This window comes from Castanea sativa, chromosome 4, assembly GCF_040712315.1.
Source record: "Castanea sativa cultivar Marrone di Chiusa Pesio chromosome 4, ASM4071231v1".
Lineage (NCBI taxonomy): Eukaryota > Viridiplantae > Streptophyta > Magnoliopsida > Fagales > Fagaceae > Castanea > Castanea sativa.
The window spans coordinates 46,296,656-46,316,300 of record NC_134016.1 but is presented as its reverse complement, the minus strand read 5'-3'; the positions used below and the strand labels follow the sequence as shown (position 1 = coordinate 46,316,300).

Below are 19,645 nucleotides of genomic sequence, written 5' to 3'. Positions count from 1 at the left end.
TAATTACGGCTACAATTTAAAATTTTCATCTTTTGAACACAGGGCATGCTAAAATTACTTGTGTGTACACAGGGCATGTTCTTAATTCTTATAGTCACTGTAACATTAGAATCACTTATGTATACAAATAATGTTCATGTTTTATATTTTATGTAAATTATAATTATTTTCACACTATTTGGGAGTAGTTTAATTAGGGATGACAATTTGTGTTCGCATGTCGAGTTCATGTCGTATTAATTCATGAGTATTCGATTATATAGATTAACACTAATCTGACATGTTTATTAAACGGGTTAAGATTCCTCAACTCTAGCACGACCTATTTATTAAATAAGTTAGTCATGTCAACCTGTTTATCATATTTTATCAAAATGAAAAAAAAAATGAAAAAACAAACAAATAAATATTTTTAATATAAAATTCAAAACTAAAAAGTAACTGCATCATAAATAATCATTCAAAATTAAAGTATATCTCAATATTACAAATAATTAATCACACTATGTCAAAGAAAATAAATCACAACAACTAATAAGTTTACGTACCTAGGATTTGAAGGGTATATTGGTAAAATATCATTTGATTAAACGGGTTAGATAAGTCAAATGGGTTCCATATATTGAACACTAATTTAACCTGTTTATTAAACGGGTCAGTCATGTCTACCTGAATATGACACAAACCCATTAATTAAACCTCAACCCATAACTAGCTAATTTTGTGTCATATCGTATCGTGTCGGATTTGCGAATTGGGTCCAATTTTGCCACCCCTAAGTTTAATAATCTATTTAAATGTACTTCAATAACCGGCCCACTATGTGATGTTAAACTATTTTTTTTATATAGTTTTGGATATAGCTTGTGTCGAGTGCATTAGTGTACTAGACACGTTAGGATACACAATATTGGACATATATTTGCATACTAACATGTCTAGTGCAACTTATGCACTAGATACAATCTCAACCCTTTAGCTTTTACGATATAGGTGATATTTTATTATAACTCTCTTGTATTAGGACAAGAGACTTTGTCAATTTTTTTAAGTGAGTGTGTCAGGCAGGGGAAAGGGGGTGGTGTCAAATTCAAACCTATTAAACGAGTTAGTCGTGTCGACCTGAATATGACACAAACTCATTAAGCCTTAGCCCATAACCAACTAAGTTTCTATCGAGTCGTGTCAGATTTGCAGATCGTATCCAATTTTGCCACCCCTAAGTTTGATAATCTATTTAAATGTACTTCATTAACCGGCCCATTATGTGATGTTAAACTATTTTTCTTTAGTTTTGGACATAGCTGATGTCAAGTGCATTAGTAGACTAGACACGTTAGGATACAGACACCTACCCAAAATTTGACATATATCAGCATACTAACATGTCTAGTGCAACTTATGCACTAGATACAATCCCAACCCTTTAGCGTTTACGATATAGGTGATATTTTATCATAACTCTCTTGTATTAGGACAAGAGACTTTGTCAATTTTTTTAAGAGAGTGTGTTGGCAGGGGAAAGGGGGTGGTGTTAAATTCAAACCTAAATTAAATTTTCTCCCCATAGAAGTATCACCAACAATGTAACAAAGCTGCAAGGGAATATCATTTGATGCATTTTCTTTAAAGCATAAATATGTCATGTTTTCAAAACTACCATTATTAATTTAAATTTTAATGAAATAGAGGTATTGACTTTTTATTTTTTTCAAAAAAGAAATGAAATATTTGAAAATTTATTTAGTAACCTTTTAAAAAATAATACTATGTCTTGAGACATCCTAAAATAGAATATAGAATTGAAAATTTGAGAATCATGGAATCTTATCATTATTATTCCCTAAACAACTTTACGCCACACATTGTCACTAAGGAAAACACTAAAAGTATTATAAATGTTATTACATAATGCTTACAAACTAATATAACAATAAATGTTATTGTTGGGCTTCAAATACATAATAAGTGAATATTCAAATTGTTTTTTTTTTTTTTTTGTTGATTGATGATAGTGACACATCAACTTGTAAGCTCTCTCTAGTAAAATTTGTAGTAGTATTCTCGACATCACTTTTTTACTAAAGTTTAAAAGGGAAAATAAAATTCTAAAATCACATGAGATTGACCTCCAAATGATTTTCGTACACATATTAATGGCCTGTTTGGAAGTTTGGAGAGGGAGGAGAGTAGAGAGGAGTAGAGGGAAGGAGAGTAGTGGGGAGGAGAGTAGAGGGGAATGGTTATCCTCCACTTTATTTGGATGTTTTTAAAATTAGTAAGGGGGAAGGGAGTAATTAGCCTTTCCTCTTGTTTGGTTGTTTTAAAAATTAGGATGAAAAAGAGAAGAAATAATTTAACCCCTATTTGAAAATAGACTTACAACATCGATCTATGATTAATTTGTTAGATTAAATAATTATTTAATCAACATCTTCATTCCATCAAATACCACTAATAAAAATATAAAACTACTATTAACTATTATAAAATAATTTTATTACCTCAAAAAAATTATATAAAAAAAATCCTTCATAAATTTGAAATTTCTACAATTTCCTTGCATTTCTCACCAACCAAACAAAAAGTTAGAGCAATAAAATTCAAAAATTGACGAAACTACCCTCCTGGATCTCTTCAAATCTCAACAAAGCCACCTCACTTCTTCTTCCAAAACCTCTCTCCCGCAAACCCTAGCCATCACTCGCACCCTACTCTCCTCCTCCGGCACCATCTTCTTCTCCGGTGTTGGCAAGTCCGACTTCGTCGCCAACAAGATCTCCTAGACCCTTGTCTCCCTCGGCATCTGCTCCGCCTTCCTCTCCCCCGTCGACGCCCTCCACGGCGACATCGGCGTTCTCTCCCTCGACGACGTCGTCGTCCTCTTCAGCAAGTCCGGCAACACCAACGAGCTCCTCCGCCTCGTCCCTTGCGTTCGCGCTAAAGGCGCATACCTAATCTCCCTCACTTTGATTCAGGGCAATGCGCTCGCTGCCGTGTGTGACGTGAACGTGCATTTGCCTCTGGAGCGAGAATTGTGCCCCTTTGATCTTGCTCCGGTCACTTCCACGGCGATCCAAATGGTTTTCGATGATACCATCACTATTGCGCTCATGGCGTCGAGGAACGTCACTAGTGAACTCTCTTTTTCATTAATCTGTTTGGTTGCCCAGAAAGTTGGAGCACTAAAATTCAAAAATTTCAACTTATTAGTTGATTTATAATTATTTATTTTTTCATTTTTGTGGTCTTTCGAAAATGAGATGGTTGAAATAGTGAGATTTTTTTTTTCATTCACCTTAAATTTTCTCAAGAAACAAACAAAAATTATTTATATAATCAGTTTGTAATTTTCTTAATTTAGAAATGGTAAATTGGAGAATTCATATAGTCAATAATTTATTTACTCTACTCTCCCTCCAAATCTCTCCAATTTGGAGGAATTAAAAATGAGGGGTTAGAGGTAGTTGAAACCCCTCCATATCCCTCCAAACCCCTCTCCCTCCTCTCTTAAAAAATTTTCAAACAAGATAATTGAATTACTCTCCCTCCCTTTACTCTACTCCCCCTCCTTTTTTAAACTTCCAAACAAGCCATAAGTTTTGGCACCTCAACACACGTACCAGTTAGCCGAGAGTGATAATGGGTTGGGTTTTTGACGTGTGTTTAGGTTTGGGCTAATTGAAAATAGCTCCACTCTTTTAAATCCAATTAATTTACACGTATTCCAACAATATTGAAATATAACTATATTATATTATGAAAAAAATTTATGTAACTAAAATTAATCATGTAATATAGGTAAATTGTTGAACACATAAATATTATTGTAAAGGAGGGTAAAATAGTTATTGTAAGCGCACAATTGCACCTGGCCCCAAGAACAGTTACGGGCTCAGGCCCAATGAGCCTTAAACAATATGAATTTGTAGAGTGTGGACTTGAAACCCAGGTTAGAAGTGACTAAGGATTAAATGACAAATCAAAGATTGCTAACACTTGAAAACAACAAGGAATATTGTAAATCAACCTGCTCGGACGCAAGCCGAGAGCTGTTCTTATATTATCTCTTTCTCCTTTTTGATTACAAAAGAGTCAGTCCCCCCTTTCTATTCTAGATTGCTCCTTAAATACTCCTCTTTTTTATACTTTGTACACGTGTTGCCCCAACTCCCCCTTAGCCTAGATATTTCTTTTCTCAGTGCCTTTGAATAGTAACCAGAAGTTTCCCTTCCACTGTTCAGGTGTCACTTCCCCATTAATGCGGCCAGGGTGGTAGGTGCAGGGTCTTTAATGTGGAGGTGGCAGCCTTTATCTTTGGTATTTCTCTAACATCGGTGCTTCCAGGACATTCAAGGGTTCACCCCTTTTAACCATTGGTCTTGACCGTGTCATTCCCTAACCTTTACCATGAAGTCGCGGGTTCTCCGGTGTCCGTCCGAAGGGAAATTCACCATCGACTAGATCCTCGGATCCTCGGCGTATGGGCCGACCCGTAGTACTAACAAGTTCTAAACCCAAGAGCAGGTCGGCCTTCCTTAGCATGGCCCAAAGGCCCACGTTCCCATCAGGGTCTTTTTACTCCCCACAGTTATAGTTCTTGGAGTTCAACCCAATTTTTGAAACAGACCATTCGGTGGGTTTTACTAATGAAGTATTTTTGTTAGATATAAATACAGGATTTATTTTCCCAGTTTTAAGCTCAAAGAAAAAGAAAAAAAAAAGGAAGTAGTTTCCCCCTTGTTTGAGAATTCATGTTTGGCCAGCACTAATAATGTATTATCTAAAACAAGCTTGTTGTTACTGTTTACTTTACTTGGTAGCTATTTCTTTGTCTAACACTCTAACTCCATACACTTCCTATTGAACATATATATTTGGTTTAGTAGAATTAGAAGTCAACTGTTTTGATATCTTGGGTCAGAAGATATGCTAGTACAAACTACTACGAAATACAAAAATAATACTAAATTCTACCCATAATAATAATAATAATAATCTTTTGACTACTTTTATACTGATCGAGCCTGTTGCTTCTTTGTTTGTTTTTTGTTGTATTTTTTCAATTTTTGTTGCATAAATAGACAACTCCAATTGTTTTTGGCTATATTGATTCCTCTTTTTCCCTTATTTTTGAAATAAATTTATCTTTATATTTCAACATAAACAAAAGCACATCCATTAATGGCCAAAGTTTTGTAACATGTGAATGATAATGTGCCATTTCCCATTGGCATGCATATTTATATACATGTATGATGTGGTATTGACGAGCAGAGACTATGTATGATATGCTTACTCCTCAGTCATTGTAATTTCCAATGATTATTATTATTTTTCGTTTATCTATTTCAAAATAATAGCTTGTGACTTTCCTTGAAGTGAGTTTCACAAATTTTTTAATATGCATGCATCTATGTCTAACTCTAACATACGTTGTATTCAATGGGAAATAATAGTTCAACCAAATACACTGTTAAGTATAAAAAATAATATAGATAATTCAGATCAGATCAGCTCAAACAAGTGAAGTAAATAGTCTCTAAACATAATTCACTACTATTGCAACCGCTTAATTAACTGAGTGAGTCAATCTCTAAAAAATCGAAACTTCCAGCATCACAACACCATTATTATTCCTCTTAATCAGCTCAAAGACACAAACATCTCCTACTTGCAGACGATTTTTCCTTGCCAATGTCGCCCATCCAGCAGAAAATGAACCGGGTCGTTTCTCTCCAGAAATTGAAAACAACACCTCGCATGATTGATTCCCAACTTTAAGTATAACACGTTGTCCACTTTGAATATAATTTTTCTTGGTAAAGTGAACTGGTATACTCTGCACAAAATAGATAGCATTAATTGTATTCATTAGTGCTAGCTATATACTAGCAAAACCTTGACAACGTTATGCATGCTTTAAATTAAAAGCTTACCAAGTACCATGCATTAACGAAAGATAGTTGCATGACAACCATAAAATGAGGATTTTCCGATTTGAAGCCACTAGCTTTCTTAAGAGCTTTAGCTTTTTCTATTCTAGTCAATTGTCGGGTCCTTGCATTAACCTTAGATTTTTGGCTCTCAATTCTGCCACTTGTACAAGTAGTTTTCATTTTCTTCCGAGGCCGATGATGTGGTAAGAGTGATGTATCCCTTCGCTTTGGGCGTAGAGGACATGAGTTGGGTAAGGTTTGAATAGAAGTATCACTCTCATCAGTGTCTTCGTCACACTGATCCTCTTCATGACCATGGGAGCTTTTGGAAGGATAGTCTATCTCTGTTGCACTCGGATCAAATATGAGTACGTGAAAATGTGAATTTTCTTCATATCTGAAAACTACGAAGTGTCCCTGCTTCAGAGGGTAATACTCAGCAAATTCTCGCCAGCCCTTTTGTAACCAAACCTCACCATTGTGTTTGGTCAGCTCTACCTCCCATTTTGCACCATTTGGAAGCGTAAGAAATGCCAAGCTAGATAATTTTTCTCCATATTTAATTGTAAATTTTCTTGGAATGGCCTACAAATTAAGAATTTTCGGTTAATAATACATCTAAATGCAATGTAAACATTGTAATATACACACACAAAGTCATATGCTTTTCAAAATTTGGAAATAAATATACCACGATGAATATCATATATACATGGCACAATCTGAATAAAACAAACAGCTATATATAATTACTATCACATTTTTTTACTCAAAAGGAGAGTGAGAGATGTAAGTATTCTTACAAGCCTGCCGTGGCGAAGATTTTCGTTGAGAATAATCTTTTAAAAATGTGTCCCTTCCATAAGATCACACGGGGCATCATCATGGCCTCTTCGGTTTTGATAAGTCATATTAGTTGAACTTGAAGTGTTGCACTGCATGTGTACATATGACTTTTGAGTGTAAGATACTAAAATGCACCATTAAGAATAATTAAATTCAAGAAAAATATTAAAAGTAACTATCTAGTATATTACAAAAGAAAAAAGATTTAGAAACTTATAAATTACATCATAATGTAGCATTATTTATACCACAACCAACTTTTTAGAAATTTGATAAATCAATTAAATTTAAACATATAGTCTTCTTTAATTATTTTGAGGAACTGAGGGAGAGAGAGATACCGATCTTCAGATCGAGAAGAAGAAGAAGAAGCAACAGATCGACTATCGAGGAGAACCGATTGGAGACACAGACCAGCACCGATCTGCCCTGCCTCTTCGGTCACTTGACTAGACTAATCCAACATTTTCAAATACCCACACATGTAAATATACAAATCCAACATTTTCCCATACCATCTCAGCAACTAATCAATTACCCAACAGAATATTTCAAATACCCAACATATATATACACCTTTAACGTAAAAATAATCAAATACCCAACAACCAAAACAAACTCACAAACACACACATACACCTATACACATACACAAAATCATTAATACACACACATATAAACATAAAAATCCCACATTTTCTAGCTACCAAACAATTACCCAACACATATATACACCTTTACATACATAAAAAAAAATCCCACATTTTCTCAGCTCCCAAACAATTACCCAAAAAACCCAGATACCCAACAAGCAAAACAACCACAAGAACCCAAAAAAACACAGAGACAGCCATAATAAAAACCTGAACTTGGTGGGCTTGGGTTTGCGCTTGTTAACGAGTGGCTTCTTCACATCATCAGCTGGGTAAAACTTGGGTGCTTTCACAGCCGAAGCTGGAGCCTTGGGCTGGGCGTCGTGGCGAGAGAAAACGCCGCCGTTTTTGGCCTTGATAGCCCTAACAGAGACCAAACAGCCCTAACAGAGACCAAACAGTGGGCACACTGAACTGAACGGCGTTTATAGATGGCCTGGTTTGGCGTTGTTCTTCACAAGGGTAGCAAATTTGAAGAGTATTGGGATCTCCCTCTCTCAAAAACAAAACAAACAAAGATGAAAGCTTTTCGAAGATTTGAGGTACACCCACACCCAATATTTAACGTATCTTTTTCTTTCAATCCCATATATATTCTAACCGTTTTTTAATTGTGTGTGTCAGAAGATTTCAAACAGTACTATTTTTTGTTTGACTGGCCACCAAGGTTCCATTTTTTTGTTTTTTTGGGTCTCTCTGTACAAACTTCAGCCCATGTGTTGTTGCAAAATTTCAGACTTCGGGGTTCTCAGTGCACAATAATGAATCAGTACACGGTCCACTGTGAATTCATAAGATTCTCTTTCTTTTTTTTAAAAAATAAATTTTATGGCAGACTGTCCAAAGAGAATCAACAAGACACAGGTGATTGGAGCGCAGACTGTCCAAAGATTCTCTTTATCAGTTTTATTTGATGGGAAATGTTAACATTTACTTTTTTTTTTGGGTTTCACTTAAAATAATAATAAAAATTATTAAAAGGGATAAAAAAAATTGTCAAAAACTGGTAGAAGTTATTTAAAAAGTTGAAAAATTGTCATTAACTATGTTGTTAGTTCGTTAATTTAACTCTTATTTTGTTTGTTGTATAAAAATAAAATTATACTTCAAAAAGAAAATACTTTGTGAAAATTTAAAACTATAGAAAATACAGACTAAAAACAAATAAATGAAAAGAAAAATTATTTTCTAGTTAATTGCTCTCTCAATACATGGTCCACTACACCCCATCTATCTGAGCCAAGCACAAAGCATTTAAAGAAAAAAAAAGATTATATTCTAACACGAATGTATTATTTCATATATTCATTTTTTTTATTTGGAATCATACTTTCTTTGCGAAAAAAATCAAGATGTCAACTGATAATGAAAAATAAAGATTTCAAACTATTTACAAAACAAGATTTTAAAGTATATTAGTCTCTTAACACTTGCTCATATTGAACTATTTATAAAACAAGATTTTTAAGTATACTAGCTTCTGAGCACATGTTCACGTGTGTGTTCAAAGGCTCTTTATTTTTTTGGGTAAAAATTAATAATTTTCATTTATTATAATTTAGGATAACTACATTTTTCAATTACAAAAAAAAAACCTAGCAGTGTGATGAGTATCATGCATTTACTGGTGAAATATTTTTTCATCACTCCTAGTTTTTTGTGTAATTGAAAATTTAGTAATCCAAAATTATCATGAATGCAAATTATTAACTTTTATCCAACAAAATAGAAAAGCCTCTAAGCACATGCATGAACACGTACTCAAAAGCTAGTATTACATAATTATCATCCGTTTTTGGCAATTTTGTTAATGTAGTAATCAATTTATAGTGTTCATTGCACATGCATATACATTAAGCAATAGATCTTTCCTTGTCATAGATTGGGAGTATTAAAACCTTAAACAATTAAACTAATTTTGAACAAATCACATGTAAGAATTGTAATAATATTTGCAATTATAATAAAATTTTAGTAAAAGTTGAAGCATGCTAAGTTTAGTCAAGTAAGAGTTTGTAATTAGAAGAAATAAGTTACACTTCTTTAAATTATTAAATTATTATTTTAGGTAGAAGTATTGAGAATATATAGATTTAGGTTATGAATTGTTAAATCAATGTGAAAAAATTTTTTAGAAAATGTCTAAATTTTATTTTCCAAACTCATTTTTACATAAAATTAGATTAAATTTGTCGGACTCATTTGACACAATTTAAAACAAAATCATGTTTTTTTGCAAGGCCAAGTTCAAGTTGTAGTTAGCTAGAGTATAAGGCCAATTGAATTGTGTCTAGTTACACTTTATTAGAAGAAGTTTTTATTTTCCAACACCCAATTGGATCAAGTCTACCATCTAAAATGTAAAAAAAAATGCTTAAATAATAGTTGTGGGGGGGTAAAAAGATCCTGATGGGAACATGGGCCTTTTGGGCCGTGTTAAGGAGGGCCGACCTGACCCTGGGTTTAGAAGTTGTTAATACTATGGGTCGGCCCATGCGCCGAGGATCCGAGGACCCAGCCGAGGGTGAGCTTACCCTCGGGTGAGCACCGAAGAACTCGGGATTTCATAGTAAAGGTTAGGGGATGGCACAGTTAAGGCCAATGGTTAAAAGGGGGAAACCCTAGAATGCCCCAGAAGCACCGGTGTTGAAGAAATGTCAAAGATAAAGGCTGCTACCTCCACATTAAAGACCCTGTACCTACCACCCTGGCCGCATTAATGGGGAGGTGACACTTGAACAGTGAAAGGGAAACTTCTAGTTACTGTTCAAAGGCACTAAGAAAAGAAATATCTAGGCTAAGGGAGGGGTTGGGGCAGCACGTGTAGAAAGTATTAAAAGAAAAGAGTATTTAAGGGAGGACCTAGAACAGAAAGAAGGAGAACTTTTTGTAACCTAACAAGAAAAAAAAGACAAAGAGAGAGAGATAATATAAGAACAGCTCTCGGCTTACGTCCGAGGAGACCTATTTACGTTACTCCTTGCTGTTCCCAAATACCGCCAATCTTTAGTTTGTCATTTAATCTTCACTCACTTCTAACCTGGGTTTCAAGCCCACTCTCTACAAATTTTTATTGTTTAAGGCTCATTGGGCCTGAGCCCATAACTGTTCTTGGGTCCAGGTGCAATTGTGCACTTACAATTGGCGCCGTCTGTGGGAACCTAGTCTAGAAGTAGTAGGGATATTATGGCAGGCTTAGGCTCTCACCATGCAGAGTCACAAGGATCACAACCGGAAGATCATTTCGAACGTCTTGAACATCTTAGGGATCGTGAGGGAAGCGTCCATACAGAATACCCGGGGGCTAGCCATACTCGGGAGGGGGTAGCACTACCCACGATGAGGGCTCTAAATCCATGCGAAGGAAATTAATCGTTTAAAGAGGAAGTTACGCCGTGCTAAACGTAAGGTTTCCCCGTCCTCATCTAGTTCTTCCTCGGAGAAGGATAGGGGAGTTGGCTACGGTTCAAGGTCATATTCCCCCGCTAGCGCAACATCCTCCGGCGAGGAGGACGACCAATCAACTCGCGGACGTAAGAAGCTTCGTTCTAGGGGCTTGGGCAACGATACCATGAGTAGAGCGTTGCACCAACTCTCTAAATCTCCGTTTTCACGGAGGATTGAGAGGGGAGGCTTCCCGGGAGGTTCACCCGGCCCACCTTTACCATCTATAATGGCCGGACTGATCCGGTGGAACACGTGAGTCACTTCAACCAAAGGATGGCGGTGCACTCTCATAACGAGACTTTGATGTGTAAAGTCTTCCCCTCCGGCTTGGGACTGTGGCTATGAGATGGTTTAACGGTCTCAAATCGGGGTCTGTGGGCTCGTTTGGGGAGTTAACTAGGGCATTTGCTTCGCGCTTCATCACGTGTAGCGAGTCCCTCGGCCATTGGATTCGTTGCTATCCATGGTCATGAAGGAAGGGGAGACAACGAAAGCATACTCCGACGGATACCGGGAGATGTTTAATGAAATAGATGGCGACTTTGATGAGGTGGCGCTTAATACCTTTAAGGTAGGCCTCCCTGCGATCACGACCTAAGAAAGTCTTTGACGAAAAAGCCCGTCCGCGGCGTACGCCGTCTTATGGATCGTATTGATGAATATAAAAGGGTAGAGGAAGACCGGCGGCAAGGAAAAGGAAAGGAGAAGGTTATCCCGCGGGAGAGAAGGGATTTCGGGTCGGACGGATATCACAACAACAAGCCGAGGAGGGATTACTTCGGACAATCCGGCTCGGCGGCACCCCGTAAATACCGTGTTCCGAGAACCGGTGCATCGGTTATTAGAAAAAGTTCGTAAAGAGCCCTTTTTCGAGATGGCCCGGCAAGATGGCGGGGGACCTTGCGAGAAGAAATCAAAACCTTTTACGTCGGTACCATCGGGATGTGGGCCATACTGCGAGAACTTGTCGGACCTGTGGAACCATCTGGAGCGACTCGTCGGTGAGGGAAAGTTAAAGCGGCACTTGTGTCGGCCACCGGGCAAGTAAGTCAAGTTGGTTCAAACAACCGGAGGAACAGTTCATCTCGGCCGGCATTGGGAACAATTAATGTTATCTTCGGCACACTGGTAGGACCGGTTCGGGTCCCACTAGGATTATGGCGGTTTCTCATTCGCGAGCCGAGGATGTAGGTAGCGAGCCGAAGAGATTAAAGAGCACTTTACTGTCTTGGGTTTCTCCGAGGAGGATAAAGTAGGGACTATCCAGCCCCATGACGATGCTCTTGTGGTTACCCTCAGGATAGGGAATTATGATGTGAGAAGGGTGATGATAGATCAAGGCAGCGGTGCAGATATCATGTACCCTGATCTATTTAAAGGACTGAGGTTGGAGTTGGAAGATTTAACTCCTTATGATTCTCCACTTATAAGCTTTGAAGGAAGGGCCGTTGTGCCGAAGGGACAAATCCGTCTACCCGTTCAATCCGACACAGAAACGATTGAGGTAGATTTCATTGTGGTTGACGCGTACTCTCCATATACAGCCATCCTCGCCAGGCCATGGCTGCACGCTTTGGGAGCTGTTTCTTCCACCTTACATGTTAAAGTGAAATTCCCCTCGGGGGAGCATGTTGAGGAAATCCTCGGCAGCCAGGTAGTTGCTAGGCAATGCATATCGGCTGCGGTGCTTCGTCGATCGAAATGGAGTCATCAACCTTGCCCATCCGGGAGTCATAGCAATTAACGGCTCGGAGGCACCTGGAGCGATGACAGAAGATGAGGCTGTCTGCGAGGAGTTAGAGAAGTTTGTAATAGCAGATGATCCGGAGAGGTTCTTCCAAGTTGGCATACTTTTGCCATACCAAGAGAAGATGGAGTTGTTGGAATTTCTGAAGGATAATTTAGATGTCTTTGCATGGAACCCCTATGAGGCTCCAGGTGTAGATCCGAACTTTATTTGTCATCATTTAAATGTCAATCCGGCCATTGTTCCGAGGAGGCAGCCACCTCGGCGATCTTCCCGAGAACATTCTGAGGCTGTGAAGGAAGAGGTTCTTAAACTCAAAATGGCGGGGGCTATCAAAGAAGTTTTCTACCCTGAATGGTTGGCTCATACTATTGTCGTTAAGAAGAAGAACGGCAAGTGGAGAGTATGTGTGGACTTTACTGATCTGAACAAGGCCTGTCCTAAAGATTCGTTCCCAATGCCACGGATTGATCAACTGGTAGATGCTACTGTCGGACATCCTCGGATGAGCTTTTTGGATGCCTTCCAGGGTTACCATCAAATTCCCTTGGCGTTAGAAGATCAGGAGAAGACTGCTTTCATTACACCAACCGGGAACTATCATTATAAGGTCATGCCATTTGGGTTAAAAAATGTTGGGGCTACTTATCAAAGAATGATGACCCGAATGTTTGAACGACAGCGGGGAAAAACATAGAAGTATACGTGGATGATATGGTGGTAAAGAGTAAGACGGTACCTTCGCACATGACAGATTTGGCCGACACCTTCCAGATGCTGAGGAAGTATAAGTTGCGCCTTAACGCCTCCAAGTGTTCTTTTGGCGTGGGATCTGGAAAGTTCCTAGGATATATGATCACTCATAGGGGCATAGAGGTGAACCCGGTGCGGAGTTAAGGCTATTCGGAATTTGCAGCCGCCTCGGAACCCAAAAGAGATTCAAAAATTGACCGGAATGATTCTTTGCGCCGAATAGATTTATTTCTCGGTCGGTGACCGGTGCCGTCCTTTCTTTCAGTTGTTGAACAAGTGGAAAGGGTTTCAATGGACCGAAGATTGTGAGTCAGCTTTCCAACAGCTTAAGCAATATCTTTCTCGCCCGCCCATCTTATCTCGTCCTGAGGTGGACGAGGTTTTATTCGCTTATTTGGCCGTGGCTGTTCATGCGGTGAGTTTAGTCCTTATAAGGAATGAAAATGGATTGCAGAGACCAATTTACTACGTTAGTAAGTCCTTGAATGAGGCCGAGGTGCGCTATTTGCCCTTGGAAAAAGCGCTTCTGGCAGTAGTCCACGCCACGCGCAAACTTCCTCACTATTTTCAGTCTCATACTGTGGTTGTTTTGACCCAGTTGCCTCTCAAGGCTGTGTTGCGTAGTGCTGATTATTCTAGCAAGGTGGCAAAATGGGGAACCATTTTAGGAGCCTTTGATGTTAAATACAAGCCTCGCACTTCGGTGAAGGGGCAGGTCCTCGCTGATTTGGTGGCAGAGTTTACTGAACCATTGTTAGAAGAAACTTCAAAGGAAGCGCACATGGGTGAAAAATCAGTTGGTGTGATCACAGCCGTATCGCCCTCGGCTTGGAAAGTTTATGTGGATGGGGCTGCTAATCATAAAGGGTCTGGGGTTGGACTTGTTCTAATGTCCCCTGAAGGGATTGTCTTTGAAAAATCTTTGAGATTGGCCTTCTCGGCTACTAATAATGAGGCTGAGTATGAAGCAGTCTTGGTAGGCATGCGAATGGTACATAAGATGGGTGGCAAGGAAATCCATGTGTTCTCGGACTCTACGTTAGTGGTCGGCCAAGTCATGGGGACCATGGAGGCTAGGGACCCCGAGAATGCGGGATTATTTGGCCCGGGTTAAACGTCGGCAAGCCGAATTCGACTCCTTTGTCTTAGCTCATGTCTCTAGGAGTGGAAACACTCATGCGGATTCCTTGGCTACATTGGCCATATCCTCGGCTCAAGGTCTACCAAGGGTTATTCTCGTTGAGGATCTGGTAGAACCTTCTCTTGTAACTGCTGATGCACCTCGTATCCATCTAATAAGGCCTGGTCCTAGCTGGATGGATTCGATCATATCTTTTCTTAAAAATGACATCCTTCCTGAAGACAAGGTCGAAGCAGAAAAGGTACGTCGAAAGACGCCGCGTTTCTGGTTGTACGAGGACACGAAGTAATACAAACGATCCTTTTCGGGACCGTATTTGTTGTGTGTACACCCTGAATCAACGGAATCATTCTTTGGAGGAATTGCATAAAGTAATATGTGGGAGTCACACCTTTGGGGAAGGTCCTTAGCCCATAGAGCCACGACTCAGGGTTATTGGTGGCCTAACATGCAGAGGGAGGCTCAGGACTATGCCAGAAAATGTGATCAATGTCAGAGATTCGCCCCTAATATCCACCAACCTGGAGGGGTTCTTAACCCTCTCTCCAGCCCTTGGCCTTTCGCGCAATGGGGCTTGGACATTGTAGGGCCATTCCCGAGAGCTGCTGGAAACAAAAGATGGCTGCTCGTAGGGACAGACTACTTCACTAAATGGGTCGAAGCTGAGCCCTTAGCCAATATCCGAGATGTTGATTCCAAGAAGTTTATCTGGAAGAATATTGTTACTAGATTTGGTATACCACATACTCTTATTTCGGACAATGGCGTTCAATTTGACAGCAACGCCTTTAGGCAGTACTGTGGTGACATGGGCATCACAAATAGATACTCTACCCCAGCTTATCCTCGAGGAAATGGACAGGCCGAGGCCGTTAACAAGGTCATAGTCAACGGGCTCAAGAAGAGGTTGGATGATGCGAAAGGCAGATGGGTAGAAGAGCTCCCTCATGTCCTGTGGACGTATCGGACCACTCCGCGCAGGTCCACTGGAGAAACGCCATTCTCTATGACTTATGGAGCCGAGGCGGTGATACCATTGGAGTCTGGATTTCCTACTCTAAAGACAAGTTCTTTTAGTCCAGAGAATAACAAGGAACTTCTAAAGAGAGATCTTGATTTACTTGAAGAACGGCGTGAGGCAGCTATGGTCCAAATGGCTTATTATCGGCGAAGCTAAAACAAGGACATGATGCCCACGTGAAGCTAAGGCCACTTGCGCTGGTGATCTTGTATTAAGGAAAGTTGTAGGCACTTCTAAGAACCCAGCATGGGGTAAGCTAGGACCTAACTGGGAAGGCCCCTACCGCATTGTTTCAATAGCAGGCATAGGGTCGTATAGGCTAGTTGACCTGGATGAACGAGTTGTACCACGTCCATGGAATGTAAATAATCTTAGAAGGTATTATTATTAATCAAATAAGCTTTTGTCAATTAATGTTTCAAAGTTATGGCTAGCTCTCATATTTGAAGTTACAATTTTTAAGAATCAAACAGAAACTTGGTTAAGTGCAGTCCTCGGACCACAAACCTTGTGGAAATTTATGTCTTATCATTTGTTAAACAGAACCTTAGTTATGCCGGGTCTTCGGACCTCCTACTTTGGGAAAATTAACATTTGAAGTTATTGTTTTAAAGAATCAAACAGAAACTTGGTTAAGTGTAGTCCTCGGACCACAAACCTTGTGGAAATTGATGTCTTATCATTTGTTAAACAGAACCTTAGTTATGCCGGGTCTTCGGACCTCCTACTTTGGGAAAATTAACATTTGAAGTTATTGTTTTAAAGAATCAAACAGAAACTTGGTTAAGTGTAGTCCTCGGACCACAAACCTTGTGGAAATTGATGTCTTATCATTTGTTAAACAGAACCTTAGTTATGCCGGGTCTTCGGACCTCCTACTTTGGGAAAATTAACATTTGAAGTTATTGTTTTAAAGAATCAAACGAAACTTGGTTAAGTGTAGTCCTCGGACCACAAACCTTGTGGAAATTGATGTCTTATCATTTGTTAAACAGAACCTTAGTTATGCGGGTCTTCGGACCTCCTACTTTGGGAAAATTAACATTTGAAGTTATTGTTTTAAAGAATCAAACGAAACTTGGTTAAGTGTAGTCCTCAGACCACAAACCTTGTGGAAATTGATGTCTTATCATTTGTTAAACAGAACCTTAGTTATGCCGGGTCTTCGGACCTCCTACTTTGGGAAAATTAACATTTGAAGTTACTGTTTTAAAGAATCAAACAGAAACTTGGTTAAGTGTAGTCCTCGGACCACAAACCTTGTAGAAATTGATGTCTTATCATTTGTTAAACAGAACCTTAGTTATGCCGGGTCTTCGGGCCTCCTACTTTGGGAAAATTAACATTTGAAGTTATTGTTTTAAAGAATCAAACAGAAACTTGGTTAAGTGTAGTCCTCGGACTACAAACCTTGTGGAAATTGATGTCTTATCATTTGTTAAACAGAACCTTAGTTATGCCGGGTCTTCGGACCTCCTACTTTGGGAAAATTAACATTTGAAGTTATTGTTTTAAAGAATCAAACAGAAACTTGGTTAAGTTTAGTCCTCGGACCACAAACCTTGTGGAAATTGATGTCTTATCATTTGTTAAACAGAACCTTAGTTATGCCGGGTCTTCGGACCTCCTACTTTGGGAAAATTAACATTTGAAGTTATTGTTTTAAAGAATCAAACAGAAACTTGGTTAAGTGCAGTCCTCGGACCATAAATCTTGTGGAAATTAATGTTTTATCATTTACAGTTACAATTTTGAAGAATTAAACGAAAGATTGCTTAAGATTTATCTTCGGACGATGACTTTGACTAAACTTAACTTTTGATTGTGTCTGGATGTTAATACCTTACTGTTTATTAACTCGGATCTTAAGTTTCATATCTTCAAGTGTTAAGCAATTTTGTATAAGGAATGGTCTTCGGATCTTACATCCTACTAGAAACAGTGTTATGCATAGTAAGGGCTTAATCATTATATGAAGTCCTCTTTCCTTTTTAATCAAGGCATTGTTCAAACGTATTAACTATCTCACCTTGTATTAAATCTTTAGTAATACACGCATGACTATGTGGAAGTTATGATTGTGCCATCCTTGGAGTTAGATTTTTATACTCTGAGAAACTTTTGATGTGACTTAATGGGAAACTTTTGTGATAAGTACAAAAAAAAGTAAAGTAGAAACAGAGACAATCCAAGTGAAAAGTAAACGAAATCGTTCTTCATTAATCAATTGAGTATGCATTACATATAATTCAAAAAAAAAAAAAGGGAAAAAGAGAAGCCCTAAGCTAAGTCCTAAGCTGTTAGAGGAGGATCTTGCTGAGAGGTGCTAGTGCCCTCGGTCTTTCTCAACTCCAGCTCAAAAGGAGTCATAACCTGTTTTCCTTTATCCGCTGTCTTCGTTGAAAGGACGATGGGTTCCATTGTCTGGCTTAAATCCTTCTCTGCATCCCCTCCTCCTTCCTTCTCTTTGTTGGAACCAGAAGGTTCTGTAGGATCGGGAATTTGCTGTGGGACCATCGGAGGTAAAGCAGGAAGAGTCGTCTCAGGGGTAGGAGCAGCAACAGGAGCCTCTTCAATCTCCTGTATATCTAGGGGAAGCCAAACGTTCTCGGACTTCCTCAAATCCGAAGATTGGGGAACTCCTGCTGCGTTTAAAGCTTCCCCCCATACTTTTTGACAGTATTCGCGGCATAAAGCCGCGAACTCCTCTGTCAGCTGCTCCTCGGTGGTTGCTACCCCTTCATCGAAACTTGCCTGCTTGGCAGCTTGAAGAGAGAGTTGGAAGGAGCTGGCTTCTTCCTTCATCAGCGCCAGTTGCTCCTTCAGATCCGAGCACTCCCTTTGAGCTTGGGAGAGCTCTTCATCTCTTTCACGAAAGAGCTTGCGCTGTCCTTCTATCTGGGTCTTCATAGTCTTCAAGTTTGACTCGACCCCGTTTTTCTCTCTCCTCAGCTCCGCTACCTCCGAGGTCAGCTTCTCATTCTCGGCAAGGGCTATGCCCAAGGACTTCTCAGTCTCCAACCTTATTTCGAGCTCAGTTCTGGCTACTTTCCGAGTGTCTTCAATAAATTTTTCAGCTACAAAGACCTCCTGAATAGCCTGCAACAAAGTATGATGGAGTTAGGAATAATGAAAACAAATTTACTTATAAATATTGTTAAAAGGAGAAACACTTACCAGCGCTAAGTCTCTTTTTAGGGAGAGGAATAGTTGTGGCTGGCCCATTTTTTCCAAGGTCTCCATATCCTTGGGCAGCAGAAGAGGGCGTTCCAGGACCTCGGCCAGGTGGTGAGCATGGCCTTGTTGAACCGCCCTTATGCGGACCGGGGAGATGGGAGCGCCGTCCGGCCTTAGATCGGGGGACCGGGTGGTCGGTGCTCGGCGCACTACGGCCTCATCCCCGATTTCCCCAAGTTCGGTGAACGGGCTCTACCCTTGCCCTTGTCCGGCCTGGCTGTGGGCCGGTGGGAGTTGTTGGCGTGGTTTCTTGGGGTCTTTAGTAATCGTCCCCTCATCATCCCCCTTCCTCTTCTTCTTGGGATCCTCGGCTGGCAGTTTTGGCTCAGCAGGAGGAGGAGGAGGAGGTAAAGCTGGGGGAACTTGGGACGTCCCCGTCTTCTTTTTCGCTGCAACTTTGGCAGCCCTGTTGGTGAGGAGACCCTCCATTCGTCCCATGTCTTCTTCTACGTCGTCCTCGGGAAGGGCAACCACAAACCCAGCAATTCCAGAGGCTTCGGTGGCTTCTTCTTCCTCGTCGGAAAGTACCACAAACTGGTTCCCGCGAGGTCTCTCGGTGTCTTCGAGATGGAATTGATCTATCTCGTCGTCAAGTGTGTGTGAAGAAGACACCGCTCTTCTGGAATGACAGTTGTTTGTGAGTGCACGGCGAGGGGGACTGCTGCTATCGGCCGGTTGTACAAAATAGTGTTAGGAGTGTCCGGGAGGTCACAGTCGTCCAAAAAATGGCGCCGAGCTACGTTGATCCTCTTCCGTCTTCGGTCGCCTGCAATAATGGCGTCCTCTATCTCTTGGAAGTCTTTGGAAAGGGGAGTGTATCCGAGAATGAGGTGAGCAGCCCGGAGTTGTAAGTCTTCGCTG

At 39.9% G+C, this 19,645-nt stretch overlaps 1 protein-coding gene and 2 pseudogenes across 1 annotated transcript; 1 reads left to right on the top strand and 2 right to left on the bottom strand.

Moving 5' to 3' along the window:
* Nucleotides 1-2,606: 2,606 nt before the first annotated feature.
* On the top strand, nt 2,607-3,813 carry LOC142633016 (putative arabinose 5-phosphate isomerase; annotated as a pseudogene).
* A 1,763-nt stretch (nt 3,814-5,576) lies between these two features.
* Nucleotides 5,577-6,850, bottom strand: LOC142630593 (B3 domain-containing transcription factor VRN1-like; annotated as a pseudogene).
* A 110-nt stretch (nt 6,851-6,960) lies between these two features.
* Nucleotides 6,961-18,832, bottom strand: LOC142633015 (uncharacterized). Its single transcript, XM_075807306.1, has 5 exons — nt 18,725-18,832; nt 17,921-18,646; nt 7,649-7,821; nt 7,127-7,234; nt 6,961-6,964 (listed from the first exon to the last, which is right to left on the bottom strand). The coding sequence occupies exons 1-5, from the start codon at nt 18,788-18,790 to the stop codon at nt 6,961-6,963; spliced, it is 1,077 nt and encodes a 358-aa protein (XP_075663421.1). The 5' UTR covers nt 18,791-18,832.
* Nucleotides 18,833-19,645: the final 813 nt, after the last annotated feature.